At 36.5% G+C, this 18655-nt stretch overlaps 4 protein-coding genes across 4 annotated transcripts; 3 read left to right on the plus strand and 1 right to left on the minus strand.

The window, feature by feature from the left end:
- Window positions 1–642: 642 nt before the first annotated feature.
- Window positions 643–2805, plus strand: LOC133740931 (uncharacterized). Its single transcript, XM_062168861.1, has 2 exons — window positions 643–676; window positions 1186–2805. The coding sequence occupies exon 2, from the start codon at window positions 1210–1212 to the stop codon at window positions 2521–2523; it is 1314 nt and encodes a 437-aa protein (XP_062024845.1). The 5' UTR covers window positions 643–676; window positions 1186–1209; the 3' UTR covers window positions 2524–2805.
- A 1953-nt stretch (window positions 2806–4758) lies between these two features.
- LOC133735611 (uncharacterized) lies at window positions 4759–5865 on the plus strand. Its single transcript, XM_062163012.1, has 4 exons — window positions 4759–4934; window positions 5039–5266; window positions 5337–5572; window positions 5663–5865. The coding sequence occupies exons 1-4, from the start codon at window positions 4806–4808 to the stop codon at window positions 5817–5819; spliced, it is 750 nt and encodes a 249-aa protein (XP_062018996.1). The 5' UTR covers window positions 4759–4805; the 3' UTR covers window positions 5820–5865.
- A 696-nt stretch (window positions 5866–6561) lies between these two features.
- Window positions 6562–10072, minus strand: LOC133735418 (uncharacterized). The gene is made up of 3 exons (XM_062162829.1): window positions 9577–10072; window positions 8116–9198; window positions 6562–7827 (listed from the first exon to the last, which is right to left on the minus strand). Exons 2-3 carry the CDS (start codon window positions 9191–9193, stop codon window positions 6776–6778), a joined length of 2130 nt encoding a protein of 709 aa, XP_062018813.1. The 5' UTR covers window positions 9194–9198; window positions 9577–10072; the 3' UTR covers window positions 6562–6775.
- Window positions 10073–16937: 6865 nt separating this feature from the next.
- Window positions 16938–18382, plus strand: LOC133741519 (anthranilate phosphoribosyltransferase, chloroplastic-like). Its single transcript, XM_062169402.1, has 4 exons — window positions 16938–17393; window positions 17489–17572; window positions 17915–18103; window positions 18230–18382. Exons 1-4 carry the CDS (start codon window positions 17220–17222, stop codon window positions 18365–18367), a joined length of 585 nt encoding a protein of 194 aa, XP_062025386.1. The 5' UTR covers window positions 16938–17219; the 3' UTR covers window positions 18368–18382.
- The last annotated feature ends 273 nt before the right edge of the window (window positions 18383–18655 follow it).

The following is an 18655-nucleotide window of genomic DNA, read 5'->3' on the forward strand; positions in this document are numbered from 1 at the left end:
AAAAAACTTCATGTCCTTATGCACCCTATAAAGTAACTGGCCAAGTCACTGGCAAAGTAACTGACAAAGTCACTCACTAGCAAAAGACAAGACATTACCAAACTGATCTTTTTATTTTTAAATGCAGCGTGCCGCTGCACCGCAACTGCAGCGTTCCGCTGCACAACAACAAACAAAGTTTAAGTTTCAATTAAAAATCTGTAAAAGATAATGTCATGAACCAATACATAAAGCAAGTAACTGTAAAAAAAATTCATGTCCTTATGTACCCTATAAAGTAACTGGCCAAGTCACTGGCCAAGTAACTTTAAAAACTAATGTCATGAGCCAATAAATAGAACAAGTACAAGTACCTGTAAAAATTAAAGTCACTGCTTATGTCACTTTCTATGTTTGAAATTACCTATCTAACCATTCAACTACAAGTAAACTGCCAGTGGCAGTTATCTAACCCGAGCGCGACTATTTCTCTTGGTTCATTTTCACAATTTCAAAACTCAGAGAAACTTTATACGATTTTTGCCCTAAACTCAGAGAAACTGCTCAAAGATTTTCTCTCCGGCTAAAACAGCGGACAACGACTGCTTTCCTCCACCGTAAACGGTGGGTAAGCAAGAGTGATTCACCGACTAAACCCCAAATTCTAGGGTTCTACAAATTTACCGAAAATTTACCGGTAACTTCCTCCTCCTTCTTTCATATAATTTCGATTTGAATAGCTTGCGTTTTGTTTGAATTAGAAAAGACATATTTCAATTACATGTGGAGTCTCATCAGAAAATGAATTTGCATGCGACATTTGTTTGAATTACATGTGGAATCTGATGAGAAAATGGTGAGACTTGTTTAAATTACATGCGGAATCTAATGAGAGAAAATGATGATTTCTGTTTGAATTACATGTGGAATTTGATGACAAAATGAATTTCCATGTTAGTTTTGTTTGAATTACATGTGGGATGATGCGAGAAAATTTCAGCATTTTGTCATTGTTCAATATCTTTGTCACTGCCCATGTCGCTGCACTGGTCACTGGCTATGGTCATGTAACTGGTCATGTAACTGGTCATGTAACTGGTCATGTAACTGGTCATGTCACTATCATAAACATGTGCATAAATATGTCACTGGTTAAGTAACTGTCAAAAATAACTATTGAATTCTAATTTTCTTAACTGTTTACAGGATTTTTTTAAAAAAGTTCGAGGAATGGACCAACTAAAAAGAAAACAAAGTAAGGAATCTGGAGAAGAACAATCTGAAGGACAAAGTCCAGAAGAAACAATTGCAGAAAAGTTGAAAGTGATAAAATGGAAGAAACTGAAAGAGAGAAAAAAGCGAAAGCAGAAAACTGAAGATGAAGAAGAATCAAGTGAAGATGAGGAAGGAACAACTGGAGATGAAGAAGAATCTGATGAAGAACAAGTCCGGCGTAACAAGACGAAGAAGGATAAAAAGAAGAAAACTGGAAAGCAGAAAAGAAGAAAACCGGAAGGAACTGAAGATGAAGAACAATCTAATGAAGAACAAGTCCGCAGTAAGAAGAAGAATGAGATTAAAAAGGAGAAAAGAAGAAAAAGGGAAGAAAATGAAGATGAAGAAGAAGTTCGTGCAAAGAAGAAGAAGAAAATGGATAAAAGGAAGACCAAAAAAGAGAGTACAAAGAAGAAGGAAGAAACTGACGAGGAAGAAGATACAAAGGATGATGAAGAGGAAAAAGTCCCAGGGAAAAGGAAAAGATATGTAAAAGAGGGTTATGTGCAGTATCGCTGCACAATGCTTGCTTTTCTGAAAACAATTGCAGAAAACAAAAATAACCTGACTGAAGGTACTTTAGAGCTGCTGCAGAAAACACCCTTTGCAACGCTGATAGATGCATTCCATGGAGGTTCAATTAAAGAAAAGGATGCAAAGAAATCAGATGATTTAATCACACTTCTGCTACAAGCATACAACAGTGACACAGACCTTTTTGTGTTTGGGAACAGGAAATTCAGAATGTCAACAAGTGATATATCTATGATTTTAGGAGTGCCGGCATCCGGGTTATCAGTACCAAAGACCAAAGAATGGGCATACAAATCTGAGTTCGTGACTAAATACTTTGACAAAAAGCAGAGGATCAACAAGGCGGCTGCAGAGGAAGCTTTGAAGAAGGCATTGGCAGAAACTCCAGAAACAGGGGATGAAAAAACGAAACGGGACAGAAATGTTGCCGTATTAGTACTCTTGAACCTTTTCATCAAACTCCTGTTCCCAAACTCTGGAGGAACAATATCTTGGGACTATATAAGAGTATGTGAAGAGGTGGAAAGTCTGGGAAAATATAGCTGGGCAAAGGAAGTTGGCGACTTCCTTAAAAAATCAATTAAACGAAAGGCAAAAGAATCCCAAAACATGGCAGGTTGCGTGATATTGGTGATGGTAAATTCCCGTAACTTGTTAAAAATTTGTTTATGCATCATTTTGCTGTCGTATGCTGTTGTAAGTACAAAAACTAGATCAGTGTCATGTCACTGTTAAGGTCACTGGACAGGTAACTGGCTAGGTCACTGTTAATGTTACTGTCAAGTTTTTGTCACTGACAATGTCACTGTTGTATTTGCATATGTCATTGGTTATGTTTGTGATATTCATATGGGTAAGCAGCTGTTTGAAAAATAACTAACTAGTTTTCTATTTTTATTTTTTATTTTCCAAACAGTATTGGTTTTGCCACAAGACAGGAGTAGTGCCGCCAATCTCTGGAAGAGAAACCGAAAAACACGGAATAAGAAAGTGGCAGTTAAAGACCCTGATAGAAAAAAAAGGGGATTTCAACACCATGGGAAAGTTGAAGGTATGTTAATTTGATGTAGATAAACTAGGTCAATGGTCTTGTCACTGGGTCTTGTCACTTGCTCAGTGACCTGGTCTTGGTCAGGTCACTGACCAAGTCATTGACTATGTCACTGGTCATGTTATTGTTATATTTTCATGTCACAGTGCATGTATCTTTGCATGTCTATGATTGTGTTGTTGTTTTTTTTCTGTCACTGCTTATGTCACTGACAACTTTTGTAATTTTGTTTCAGAAAATCTTTGATAAAGTTAAGGAAGATGCAGAGGAAGAAGATTCTGAGTCTAATACAGACACAGAAAGTAAAGAAAAAGAGAATGATGGGCAAGAAGATATTGTTGAAAATAGAACCAGTGGAAACATTAAGGATGAGAAGATGGAGACAGAGATAGGGAAGAACAATGAAGAGAAGAAGGAATTACAGAGAAAGCTGGAGGGAAAGGAAGAAGAGCTAAGTGCTTTGAAAAAAGAAGTTGAGGAGAAGGACAAGGAAATTGGCAGAATAAATGAAGAGAATGAGGATGTGTTATTGGAAAATGAGGTGCTGAAAATTGAGAAAGCCTCACTAATTAACAGAGTGAAGCACTTGGAGGGCATAGTGATGGCACTAACTGAGAAGTTTGAGTCGCCAATAGCACGTCCAGGTGATGACAACGACTCAACTCCTCCTCCCCCACCACCTAGTTTCCCTCCGCCAAAACCAAAGGCCCCTCAGGACAAGCCAACTGACAGCAAGCACTCCAAAAACACAAAATCTCAAGGTGGTAGTCAGGGAACTCAATCACAACCTGCCTGCTCCACAGCAAGCGCATCTGAGATGGCATCTGCAGCACCTCACTCAACCGACCAAGGACATCAGTCACCACTTCAATGCCTTGCCCAAGCAGCTGCACAGATTCATTCACCAACCTCTCCTGAGGTTAAATTGAGAATGACGGAAGATGCTTGTACACCGAACACTGCTTGGGTTAATGCATTGTTTGTGTTTCCACCTCCGGGCGTGTTTCAAACTCCACCTCCAAGAAAAGTCAGTTTGGAAGATATGCAAGCAGAGCCAAACAAGTATCAGATCATTATATCACCAGAGGTTCAGCCTGTTTTTGACGTCGAACCAGTCAATTACATTCCTCCTACAGAACAGATGACAAGAGCTGAATTCATCAAGCCAATTTTAGAGGAGATATCAGGGCAGGACTCAGAATCTATTGGCCTCTATTCTTATGTGGTTAGGACGAAGAGAAAGGAGAGAGTACAAAAAACACATCATATTTTCTGGTGGGACGAGGTGAAAGAGCAAAGGCAGAGGGCGAAAATGACCAGAATCACAGCACAGGAAAAGAAAAAAGGACAGACAGCTGAACAGAAGCCACAGGAGGAAGTGATACATGATTTGACGATTAATGTGGATGACGAGGAACAAACAGAAAAAAACGAAATTGAAGTGATAGATTGGCAAAAACGACAACTGTACAACCTACTTGACAGCCCAACTAAAAGCAAACTAGAGAAGTACTGGAACAAGGCAGAACAAAGGTAATGTTTCATGTTACAGCTCACAAGATAGTGACTTAACTTGCCATGTAGCTGTCTGAGTCACTGGACAAGTCACTGTCCAGATCATGGCAATTGCCATGTAGCTGGCCTAGTCATTGGTCAAGTCACTGTCCAAATCATGGCAATTGCCATGTAGCTGGCCAAGTCACTGTCCAGATCATGGCAATTGCCATGTAGCTGGCCTAGTCACTGTCCAGATCATGGCAATTGCCATGTAGCTGGCTAAGTCACTGATCAACTCACTGTCCAGATCATGGCAATTGCCATGTAGCTGGCCAAGTCACTGTCCAGATCATTGGCAATTGAAAAGTAACTGGCTAAGTCACAGGACTAACAACGTTCTATGTTATGCAGCATATTATTCTGGGAGGGAAAAGAGCCTGGAAGCGAAATCACAAGGGCAGATGTCAAAATGCTCATAAGCGATCAATCAATAGCAAACAACTGGATTGATTGCTATGGGGAAATGTTGAAGGATGAACTGCAAAACGAAAGTTCACAAAGTTTGGGAAGATCTGCTTTTATGCATAGCATGTGTTGGGTAAGTATGACGAGCACTTTCTCATAAACATTGAATCCTTATCTCTCATTCTTTGTTTATTTATAACTCGTTCTATGTATTTCTTTCTTTCTTTTTCTAAATAGTATTCGACAATACATTTAACTGTGAGAAACCTCCATCAATACTTGTGTGAGCCGCTGTTCCAAAACATGGGAAAATGCAGCATGCTTTTCTTCCCAATTACCCATAATGAAGAATTTCACCACACGCTCTTGGTCTTTGACAAGGACATACCGCAATGGCTGCATTTTGATTCAATGAAACCAAGAAGAGCAGGAACAGGGGAGTGCTTTAAAAGTATAAAAAAATTGGTAAGAAACTTCTTACTGACCATGTAACTTACCATGTAACTATCACTCACTAATCTGTTAAAAACTACAGGTTGAAATGGTCGAGCTGTGGATGAGAGCAGTGAAAGATCAAGCAGATGATATGCTGCAGCAAGGCTGCCGAATGAAATTTGACAAGAGTCAAAGCACTCACACAAAATTAAAGATGGTTGAAAGTATTTTGAGCGATGACGAAATAAGAACAATAAGCTGGATAAAGGAAAATTATGATGGTGGAAGGATCCCTTTGAACCATGCCAGAATCTGCCCCCAACAAGACCAAGGATCGTAAGTCTATATTCAAAAATTTAAAATGATAACTTTACTGTTACTAAGTTTGGTCAAAATCATTAACTTGAAATTTTTAATTGTCAACAGATTAGATTGCGGAGCTTTTGTAATGTATTACATGGACAGAATGGCAAAAGAGGAGAAGCTGCCAAACAAAGTCACCAAAGCTCAGATGATGAAGTTCAAAGCTCAAATATTCAAAAAATTTGCAGAACATAAGCAGAGCTGGAACTCAGCAAATTAAGAATTTTAGAAATTTGTTTGTTTAGTTCAGAATTTCAGAAATTTGTTTGTTTAGTTCAGCAAATATACTTGTATGGATCTTTTTATTCAAGTTTAATGCATCTTTTGAATTCATAGGGCAAGTCACTGACTATGTAAATATGAAGAACGCATATAATTGAAAGTGTCATTGTTAAATTCACTACTGCCCATTATGTAACTGCTTAAGTCACTGGCCAAGTAAAAAGAAAACTGAATGTCAGTGGCCAAGTCACTAGGCAAGTTACTGTAAAACTCAAGTAACTGACCAAGTCACTGATAATGTAGCTGACCATGTAACTGACCATGTAACTTGCAATATATGTAACTGACCATGTAACTGAACATGTAACTAAAAATGTAGCTGAATATGTAACTGGACAAAAAACATTAAAACTATAAGTCACTAGAGAAGTCACAGCCAAAATGATATTCCTATTTCAGTTTGCAGCGTGCCGCTGCACCGCAACGGCAGCGTTCCGCTGCCAATTAATAAACCAAAGTTGTTGTAGCTACTTCATTTTTTAATTTTCATTAATATTTGCAGCGTGCCGCTGCACCGCAACGGCAGCGTTCCGCTGCCAATGACCAAATCTATATGCAGTAATCCAACTACAAGTCATAGAACAAGTCACCGACAAGATAACTAAAAACTAATGTCAATGGACAAATCAATTAGTTTACAAATGGTTATGTCACTGTACATGTAACTATTAAAACCTGTAGACACAAAGAATACTGAAGGATTTATAAAAGAAGAAAGCAGAAAAACTGTCTCATAGTCAAAAAAAAAAAATTCCAATGAGTAAGCACCTTACAAGCACTTCTTATCATTTATTGAAAAAAATGAAAAATCAAAACAAATATTCAAACTGTATTGGAGTCACTTGCTATGTCACTTGCCATGTCACTGTTAAAGGCATGTAGGCAGAATTGAACCTATATCGGAGCTGTACAACTCTTTCTGTTGTGACCATCACATTTTCCACACCTACCACACTTGATCACCCTGGTTTTCTCGCTCCTTTTTCTGAACCTCTTCTTTCTAGGCCTTCCCGGTGGTCTTCTAGTCAAAGGCGGCTGCAAGATCACAGCATCTCTACCAAAATCATGCACTTGCTTCGAAATAGAGGGAAGAGGATTAATTGGGAAAGAATAAGTTTCTCGATATTTATCCACCTTGTACAGCTCATTGACATACAAATACGGGGAAGAACCATGTTGTTGGATCACTACAAGTGCATGGGAACATGGGAAACCATACAGCTGCCATTCTCCACACGAACAAAACCGACTTTCCAAATTTACCATGCTATTGTACTTCTGGCAGTGAACTTCATACACATAGGTATCAGACCTGCTCACTCTCCAATGCCTTCCGACTTCCAAATTGTCCTTCAGCTTCTTTTCAATCACTGGGCACAACTCAGAAAACCATTCATGAGCATCCTGCTTCCGACCAGCAATTGAAGCCATGGACTTCACTCTAATGCCATCATTAATATCAAGAATAGGAAGACTCTTCAAAGGCAACACCCAATTATTGAAAGACTCAGCCAAGTTATTTGTCATTTCACCAAATCTTTCACCATTAAAGTAAGCCATACACCAGTTCTCCTTGGGAAGATCCTCCAGAAATTGAGCAACTATGTCCCCGCCTTCACTCCTCAAGATTTCCATGTTGAACTCATACATCTCCGGTGTGCGAGAATAAGCACAACACATAAACAAGTAAGGAATCCGATCCTTGAGGTAAGATCCAGCTGGAAATTTGTCAGAAAGGTTAGACATCAGGTGTCTAAAACAAAACCCATGTGGATTATTAGGAAACACTCTAGGGAAAGCACTAACAAGCCCAACATGACGATCAGAAATGAATGTCACCCTCCTCATAGGGTGTTTTGCAAACTCTTCAGCCAAAACCTCAAGAAAAAAACTCCAATTACTCTCATTTTCAGAATCCACAATAGCATAAGCAACTGGATACAAGCCTGAACAGAAAAACAAAATGATGTCACTGTCATGTAACTGTTAATGTCACTGACCATGTCGCTGACATAACTGCATATTACTTGACAGTGACATGGCCAGAGACATGTCATTCAAATCACAGAACATTTAGGTCATTGGACATGTAACTGTCAATGAACATGTAAGTGACCATGTCAGTAGCTATGTAACTAACCATGTCACTTACATTACAAAAAAAAAAAACAAGACATGGCAGCAAATAGAAAACAAGAAAAATAAAAAACTACAAGTAATGAAGGAGATTCAACCTTGATTGGCATCCTTTGCCGATGCAGCAATAATCTGCCCCTTGTACTTGTTGGTGATGAATGTAGCATCAATGAAAAGAATAGGTCTACAAGATTGAAAACCCTTCATCCATGCACCATAGCTCACAAACATACGCTGAAACCTGTGTGTTTCTCGATGAAACTCAACCACTATCCTAGAGTCGGGGTTTGACTTCATAACAGACTCACTGAACCAAAGTAGCTGAGCATAAGACTCAGCTTCATCACCATGTAGGGCTGTTTTTGCCAACTCCGTACCATACCAAACTGTACGATAAGCAACATCCAAACCATAATCACTCTTGATCTCATCAGCTATATCAATTGGCTTTTTGTTTGGATTGGCACGAATCTTATCAAGCACAATAGACTTGACAACCTTGGATCCCATCATCTTACTCTTCTGCAAACGAATCACACCATGACAAGTGTGAACATTAACCAACCTTTTAATCATAAAGAAACCATTAGCCCTACATAAATAAGCCTTCACCAGCCAATTGCAGCCTTGAGAATGTTTCTTAGAACACTGAGCAATAACACGAACCTTGTCATTTCTAACAAACTCATATGAAAAGCCAATTTCTATAGCATACTTACGCAGCTTATCCCTAAACTCAACAACCCCACCCTCAAACTTTTGGCCTTCAGAATGAATATAACTCTCCCAACCTTTCGTCATATAACTCTTCGGTGCCTCTGCCCTATAACACCCCAAATAATCATTCTCCTCAAGCATGGTACTAGAATCCTCACACACTGTGTTACTCACCACACTTTCACTAATAGAAGGCAAATCAGTCACAAACACTTCAACAAAATCAGAATTGTAACGAACCAAATTCCTAAAAATCATTCTCATATCAACTTCACTCTCTAGAAAACATGAAGTAGAATCCGGAGGAATAATGTACCTCAACATGAAATTGCCTTGAATCAAATCAGGAAAACGAGAGCGTATGGAATTGCATAGGTCAACAAACGACCAATTATGCAACAATGGAACTGTCGCTGCTTCACCAGAATAAATAAACTTGACAACATAGCTAGTATCCATAACAACTGCACAAGAATAAAACAAATCACTATCCATGTCACTACTAAGGAAATCAACAGAATCAACACAAACAAGTCACTGCCAAAGTAACTGTTAATGCCTGAACAGAAGAACAACCTCATACTCGCAAAATAAATGATAATTCCTGAACAAAACAGCAGTATTAAAAATGTAACTGGCCATGTCACTGATAAAAAAATCACAGTATAGAACAAATATAGTACAGCAATAGCACAAAACATCATCAACAATTCAACATAGCACTGAGTCCGACGAAGGAGAAGAAAACAGTAATCCAAAACGAACAATTCAACAATTTAACACAAACAACAAAAATACACTGCAAAATCCAAAACGAACAAATTCACAGAGAGATGGCTTACCGATCAAATCAGAGAAAACCAGAGAGAGGAAGAAATAGAGAGACTGTAACTAAGCACTGAGTCAACGAAGAAGAAGAACACAATAACGTGATCAAGACGAACACCGACGAAGCCAGAGATCCAGAAAAAGAGAAAAGAGCTGAGGAAGCTCCAAAACCACTTTCAGATCGTCGCAGAGGCACAAAGAGAAATCGGAAGCTTCCGACGGAGAGAGCGGCGAAGAAAAAATCTCGGAAAGAGATCTCCGATCAAATCGAATCGGAAGCTTTCTGATCAAAGGAGAGAGAAAATTTGAGCTCCCCGATTTTGAAATGGAAGGTTATAAAGGTTTGTTACCTTAGGGGCAGAATCGGAATGATAAAAATTAAAAACTGACCTTTTTTAACATGACCTCATTATTCATAAGGACTAAACTAATATTAATAACAATTTACAATGGACCTTCTTATCAAGTGGAAAACTAGGTGACCTTATTATCATTTCACTATCTAAAGTGACCTTTTCCATCATTTCCCTTTTTTTTTTTTTTAGAGTCTGTTAAGGATACAATTATTTTTGGTTGAGTGTTTCTATTGGGACCTCCAAATCTACTCAGTTGACCTCACTCTATTATGAATTATTAAATGACATATATAACCTCTTATAAAATGACTATTAAGGACAATAATTATACCAAAAAAATAGTATATTTAATTTCTCTAGACTTTCCAATTATTCTTTACTATTTTCCTTATCTATTTTCATTTTCCAATTTCACTACATACTCATTAAAGCATTTATATATATTTAATAAGAATTAAAACTACAATCAAGATCATGTGACATAAAAATTCCTATCATCATATATGTTGAACGCATATTGGTGAGGGATAACAAAAGAAATCATTTTATGACCTGAATCCCAGTCTATTCATTATATTTACAAAAAAAAAAAAGAGCTAGCAGTAAAAAAAAATCTAAAAAACTATTAAATAATTAATCATGAGGTACAGAAAATAGAGAAAAAAATTAAACATTAAGAAAAATTACTCTTCATAAGATAAAAAGTTATACAACTTTAGGAGACAAATTGATATAGGCCAACGTCTTTGTAATTAAAATTGAAATTTTTATCTTATGTACATGCACATCCATCGATGGGATATTTACAGACGTGATGTGAAAAAATAAGCACGTTTCGCGGTCGTCAAGCCATCGGTCAACCAAGAAGACATATAAGTGACGACGGTTGACCAATTCGATCGAATTCGAAAATATGGTGAAATTGGCTATATTTTTTACCACACTTATAATTTATTGTAATAATCTCATCCAACGGTCGGTTTTTCCATTTTATTTGAATTGATAGGGATTGCTCTTTGGAGTGCATGATATATAAATATAGGTTTATAAGAGTAACTAAGTATGACCTAGTTGATCGAATTCGAAACGAGAACCAAATTGGCTGGATTTTTTACAACCACCATAAAACATTACAATCTCTCTATCGAGCGATTGGTTTCTCTAAATTCATTTCCCACTTCATGGTTGCTTTAGAGTGAACCTAAACAATTTAAATGCAATATATAAGTCATACAACTTTAGGAGGCAAATTGGTATACGTCAACGTCTTTATAATTAAAATTGAAATTTGTATCTTATATCCATGCATATCCATCGATGGAATATTTATAAACGTGATGTAGAAAAATAAGCACGTTTCGTGGTTGTTACGCCATCGGTCAACCAAGAAGACATAGAAGTGACGACAGTTGACCAATTCGATCGGATTCGAAAATATGGTGAAATTTGCTAAATATTTTACCACACTCATAATTTATTGTAATGATCACATCCAACGGTTAGTTTTCTTATTTTCTTTGAATTAATAGACGTTGCTTTTTGGAGTGTGATATATAAATATAAGTTTATAAAAAAAAATTAGTATCTTTAATGATTTATTTGTAAATAAAGCCCGCATGGCCCAGCCCGAAAAAGGCCGCAAGGCCCGCTTTATATGGACGGGCTTGGATCATTCGATTTACAATAAAGCTACTATTTAAAAATATAGTAAGGCCCGGCCCGGCCCGTTGATGAGGCCTAGTTTTGACAAATGTTACTGTGTGGATGAGTCACACACTCATATCATGAACGTGGATACACGTCATACGAAGAGATAAGCTAGACCGGCCAGCCCCGACATGCAACTTGCACATTAAACGTTCTTTAATCTCAGGGCAGCTCCGACTACGCTGCCCGAAACCACCCTTCCTTGTATGCACCAACCTGCCCGCTGCCCAAAACCCTAGAAGAAGAAGAAGAAGAAGAAGAAGATCTCAGATCCTCCATTATAAATACCAAAGCGATCGATGCCTTCATTTCACAGCCTCTCTCATTCTTCTTCCTCCTCCATGTTTCCATTTCTAGCTTTTCTTTCTTATCAGAACATTGTTTATGGTTCTGTTTTTTCTTTCTGTTCTTTCTGATATTGTTTTTTTCTACGTGCAAATATCTTCCATCCGCAAGCACCAATTTGATGGGCAGAGCGGCCATGGTTTGCACAGATTGACTGAAAAATTGAGTGCCTTTTTATATGAGTGCTTTAATTAGCTGCTATTCTTTAAGAGGTTGATATGTGATTTCTGCAAAACCTCTTTGGATGTGCCAGCATACATTTCTCCACCTTATCTATCATCTCTCTTAATTGCGTTTTCGTTTTCGTTTTCGTTTTCTATGCTTGTTCAGAAATAAAAATCGAAAACGAATATGTTATCAAGCGGAAACAGATCACATGAATTTATACCAGCAGATCGATTAAGTGAACTAGTGCCTGGTCCTTTCTGAGAATTGATAAGTGGAATATATGGTAAATATTCTCCTGGTTCTTGGTTGGCCTTCCAGTTTTGGAAATGTGAATCTGGGGTATTTCTGAAGAGTCAACGATGTCTATAGAAAATTTGGTGAGGACCAGGTAAAAACAGTAATGGCCTGCTTTCTAAAAATGGCATTGTTTGCAATTTTGGTTGTTCCCCACTTTCCCACACAGGGCCGGCTTGGCCCCAAATGGTGAAAGTGACCCAAAAGGGAATTGTCAATTTTGGCAAAATGGATTTTGTTTTTCTTTATGTTTAGTTCCCGAATGGGCTTTCAATTTACTAGAAGTAGTTCCTTCTAAAAAAAAAAAAGGTTACCAGAAGTAGTTATGGAAATCAAAGCCCAGAACAATTTGTAGTTGTTGAACACGATTTTTCGTTAGACGGGATACTCCACTACTTGACATCGGACTGAATGACTGATTCAGAACCAGAACTCCAGAAGTAGGGTTTGGGATGTCTTCTCACTCTTCTGGAACAAGAAAAATTATTCAACATAATTATTACGTACGTTGATGAAAAGAAGAATCATATATCCTATCAAAAAATATCATCTCTCTTTCATACATTATACCTTTTACGGAATTAATTCAATATCATTGATGCAATCATGCGGAGGGATCTATCTTGTACATGTATAAGCAGTGGTGGATCTAGGATTTGAAAATGGGATGGGCTACGTATTCATGCGTCTTTTTGGGCGAAGTATAAAAAAAATTTCTTAGTACAATTATGCACAAGTGTGGGAATACAAGAGCGGAGAGTTCAAATGTTCATCGATTGAATTTAGTTTGAAATTTAGGCATTTTTGGGAAGACGAAGAATGAGAGTTTGTGATGGATGGAGAGAATGAGAGAGCTAGAGAGGAGTTTGACTTTGATAATTCAGGAGTTCGGGTGGGCTTCGTCAAACAAACATACATACAAACAAAAAGTATATATCATAAATTTTTTAACCCAAAAGTCTTCGGAGGGCTTGAGTCCTCCCACCCTTATACCTAGATCCGCCCTTGTGCATATGGGAGCTTAGGGATCTATGAAATTGCTTAACCTATGTATCAAGCATTGATGATTACGTACTTCTGGGGTTAGCTAATTTATATTCATTGCTTAACTGACACATCTAAACAACCATTTTTTTTTTCTTTAAAAGATGATCAAAGAATTTCACTCCTACCCCCATGGTGACTCGAACTCATGACTTCGTACATAGGTAGTGGGTGCTCTAACCAATGAGCTAACACCACATCGTCAAAACGACCATGTTTCATGTGCATATTCATGTGTTCAGTTTGGGTATCTGAATGTAAGAATTAATAGTCGGTGCAGTGATGGATTGGTTTGTAGTAGGATTCAAGGATTGTGACTGATTCTTACTTAAGGCTGTGGTGTACGTAGAATTAATCATTTTGTTTATGAAAATGAAAAAGAGAATTGAGGCTGGGTCTATGACTCTATGGTTAAGAATGCGGTGACTGGAAGGGAACAAAGAAAAGGGAGGCCACTAAATGGGTCCTCCCACCAAGGGGAAGAATAGGTCAGTTTCTTGTTGCATGGTCGAGAAACACTACCTCATGCTGGTAGTACGCTGCACTGTGAGGCCGAGGCTATGAGGGCAGGTTTGCTCATTGCCATCCATCAATAATGGAAGTTCATTGAGTTGGAAAGTGATTCTTCTATGTTGGCGAATGTTTGGCATCATACTGGCGATGATTATTTCGAGGTGAGTCGAATTATTGATGATTGGAAGGAATATTTTCATGTTTTTAAGTTTGTTATAATTTGACACATTTTTAGAAAAGCAAATAGTGTGGCAGATAAATTAACCCACTTTGCTAGTTTGGGTCATAGTATTGGGAAAATTCTACAATGTGTTAACGTATGACATGCATACAATTGCCTTAAAAGTGGTAAAATGAGTCCTCAAAATAGTAATATTAGTCCTCCAAGTGGTAACATGAGTCCTTAAAGTGGTAAATTTTCTAGTTACCACATGAGTCCTCAAAATAGTAATATTAGTCCTCAAAGTGGTAATTTGAGTCCTTAAAGTGGTAAATTTTCTTAGTTTACCATATGAGTCCTCAAAATAGTAATATTAGTCCTCAAAGTGGTAACATGAGTCCTTAAAGTGGTAAAAATAGTTGATGTATGAGAAATGTTAACATACCATAACTTTACCCCATAGTATTGATCTTACTTTAAATGGGCCTCTTACTTGCCTTCAGGATGTGCTCTACAATGACTCTTGTAAAACGATACAGGTATTATGTCCCCCCCCCGATATGTATAAATTTAAATAATAAGTGTGGAGATGAACCTCCCAACTTAATTAGGTTCTAAATTCCTATTTCAAAATAAATATAAATGACGGATAAATGAAATATCAGAGAAGATTCATATTCGATAGATTTAAATTTGAGTTATCCTCGATTGAATTGTCAACGCCACAAACTTAAAATAATCTCCGTGATAAGTCAAATCGTAGTTGAATTTTACAAACGACAAAATTTCATAATTGAAAGTATGCCATATCTCCTATTCTACTTGAACATGAAGCGTTTTGATAGGCTGGGATGCAACTGTTTCCTAACTAAAATGTCAAATTTTGATTGGGTGTGAGAAACAACAAAATTTCATAATTAAAAATACTTTTATCTCAACCGGATAAATGGTACGTAAATCAATTACTAGAGGATGAATCACATTCGATCAATTGATTTGGATAGAATTTGTCGAACTTTGATTTAATTTCAGAAACGATAAAATTTCATAATAAAATACACTACCTCAATGATAACTGATATACAAAATCTTAGAAGAGGACGATTCACGTGTAGATAGATTTGAATTTGGCAAATGACAAAATTTCATAATAAAATACGCTACCTAAATGATAACTGATATACAAAATATTAGAAGAGGATGATTCACATGTAGATAGATTTGAATTTGGCAAACGACAAAATTTTATAATCAAAATACGCTACCTCAATGATAACCGATAAATTAAATATAAGAGAATAATTCACATTCGAGTTGTTCCCAACTAAATTGTCAAACTAGTGACAAATCACAAAATTATTTGTATCACAATTAAAGAACGAGTACAACAATCTCCGCCTGATAAGTTAAATACCAAGATTCGATAGATTGAGAAACTCTTGCATCCCAGCCTAGTAAGAATTTATGGCGAGTTATCTCCATTATAACCAACAAAGGCATATTCTAATACTAACAAAATTAATTAAATCAGAAGGATAATTAAGACATTTACAAAATATATTTTTATTTAAAAAAAAAAAGTATCCACAACCCACTTTTCTCTCCCATTATCTTAACTAACTCCGATTTTTTCTTTTTTATTTTCTGAAAAAAATAAAAATAATTTGAATGCACATGCAGAGCATGTGTGGAGAAAGACTAGTTATCTTAATAAAGTAACTGGTTACATTACCAATATTAGTCAAATATATGTAAATTTATTTGATTTTCTCAATGTAACTGTTACGTTATAAATGTTAGTTAATACACTATACTCATTGGTTTATAAAATATTACTACACACAAAATACAACACAAGATATGCAAATTTATTTGATTTTCTCTCAATGTAACTGTTACGTTACAAATGTTAGTCAATACTCTATACTCACTAATTTATAAAATATTATCAAACATCGGAAACAACATGAAATTGAATGATCTTTGGCTTAGACTAGAATTATGATAGAGATTAAGATTAGAATTAGGGATTAACATGAAGTGTATTACTATACTTATGAAGAAGCTTCCACCACAGCATAAAAGAGAGGCTTTCACAAACATGGTATAGTATTTACTTGACGCATAGTAGAATGCAAAATCTTTCCGACTTGACAAACCAAAATAATTTCACAGTCCAGAAATTTCTCGTTTCCTTCTTTGCCCATCCAGCACCCACGTTTTACATGATTAGAGCAAATCCAACCAAACCAAAAATAATTGTATCCTTATGTAACCTTAACAGACTCTAAAAAAAAAAAAATTAAAAAAAAAAATCCTTATATAACCGATTTTGTAGAGGTCCCCAGAATAAACTGGGGACAGAGAATACCTGCTCCAAAGTAGCCATTAAAGTTTGTAATAGCTTGTTAAAGAAACAGAGCTAGAGCTGGAAAGGTAAATTGATAGAGAAATTGTATTGTATTGAATTGACTCAAATTACATGAATAGTTACATATATTTATACAAGCTATAGAGAATTCTAGATTGGTGTAGACACTTTGAGATACTTTCACTTGTGAATGCATAGTACTGTGCAGTATGAGTCTTGGCAGTATATGTGAAGGATAGGCACGCTTATGCTTTTTTATCAGTGTTCTTGGCTGTATGTTGGGGATTGCATTCTTTGTGTGCATCTACATCACTGGTCATGTGTTCATGCTGGTGTAGAGTGATCATAGTGTTATTACTTGTTATGTATGGCAGTTTTCTGCGCGAAATAGACTTTCAGGTACAAACAGGTAACAACTGGTATTCTTTTGGTCTGTTTTGAGGGTGCATGATAATGGCACATGGACATGTAATATTATTTGGTGAGCTAATTGTCCCATGTTATTAGTTTCCTGTTCTGTTGTTCTGTGTGTCTGGTGGTTGAGTTAAAGAGTGCTTCTAGATTCTGTTGTTTTTCCTCTTGTTTGACTAGTTTATTTTCTTGTTTGTCTATGTACTGTTGTCTGTGGCTGCTACTCTATTTTTCTGATTAAAATGTTCATTTATATTTGTTTTGTCTATAATTTGTTTATCACTTTTTATGATTGAACAAATTGTGGGATTAGCAAAGGCAATGATAAAGCACAGTTTGAAGATTGAGGGCTTGGATGATGCAGTTGACATTGTTGGAACTGGTGGTGACGGAGCAAACACAGTAAACATTTCAACCGGGGCTTCAATACTTGCTGCAGCTTGTGGTGCAAAAGTTGCAAAGGTAATATCCATCTTCATTGACACTAGCATTGCTTTTTTTGCTAAACTTCTTTTCTTGAACTATGAATAATGGACAGATAATTGTCTGTATTTCAGCAAGGTAATCGTTCAAGTTCCTCTGCATGTGGAAGTGCAGATGTATTGGAAGCTTTGGGAATAATAATTGACTTGGACCCTGAGGTTGGTTCTTCTAACATTTGTTTTAAAAAGATGGATTGATGGTACAGTAGAGTCTAGTTAGTTTGCATCTTCTTCTCCAGGGAGATCCGGTTGAATGCCATAAACAAGGCCTACTCAAATCCTATTGGTTGCAATAGTTGTTTAGTTTTATAGCTGCAAGATATTGACATGAATAGATCGGAATTCAACTTATCTAATTCCATCAAGAATATCCAAAATATAAAGTTTAAAATGTGCAACTTTAGTGTTTTTCTTTGTGAGAATAAAACACAAAAGAGTTCTGATGCTAATAGTTTATGCATATGCTCATGCGGTTTTTTATGTTGTTTTTTGTTTAAATAGGGGGTCACGAGATGTGTTAATGAAGTAGGCATTGGTTTTATGATGGCACCAAAGTATCATCCTGCAATGAATGTCGTTCGTCCCGTAAGGAAAAAGCTAAAAGTAAAGACTGTATTCAACATTTTGGGACCTATGTTGAATCCAGCTAGAGTTCCTTTTGCTGTTGTTGGTGTATACAAGGAAGAATTAGTAAGTGTTCCATAGAACTAGAATGCATTAAACCTTACAAAAACAATGTACATATTGTTAAAATTCGGACTTTCCTATATAATTAACTATTTTCATATGCATTTGATTCATTTCTTAATTGGATAGGTCCTAAAGATGGCTAAAGCATTACAAAGCTTTGGCATGAAGAGAGCATTGGTTGTTCACTCGGAGGGCTTGGACGAAATGAGTCCCCTTGGTAAACTCTATCTTTTACATGAGATTATGATTATTTGGCAATTCTAAGACAATTGTTTGCGTTCTACTATCGTATAACTCATAGTTCTTTCTTAGCATCTCTGTTTGCACCAAAATATATGAATTTTACAAACGACAAAATTTCATAATTGAAAGTATGTCATATCTCCTATTCTACTTGATACATGAAGCGTTTTGATAGGCTGGGATGCAACTGTTCCCTAACTAAAATGTCAAATTTTGATTGGGTGTGAGAAACAACAAAATTTCATAATTAAAAATACTTTTATCTCAACCGGATAAATGGTACGTAAATCAATTACTAGAGGATGAATC

This window comes from Rosa rugosa, chromosome 3, assembly GCF_958449725.1.
Source record: "Rosa rugosa chromosome 3, drRosRugo1.1, whole genome shotgun sequence".
NCBI lineage: Eukaryota > Viridiplantae > Streptophyta > Magnoliopsida > Rosales > Rosaceae > Rosa > Rosa rugosa.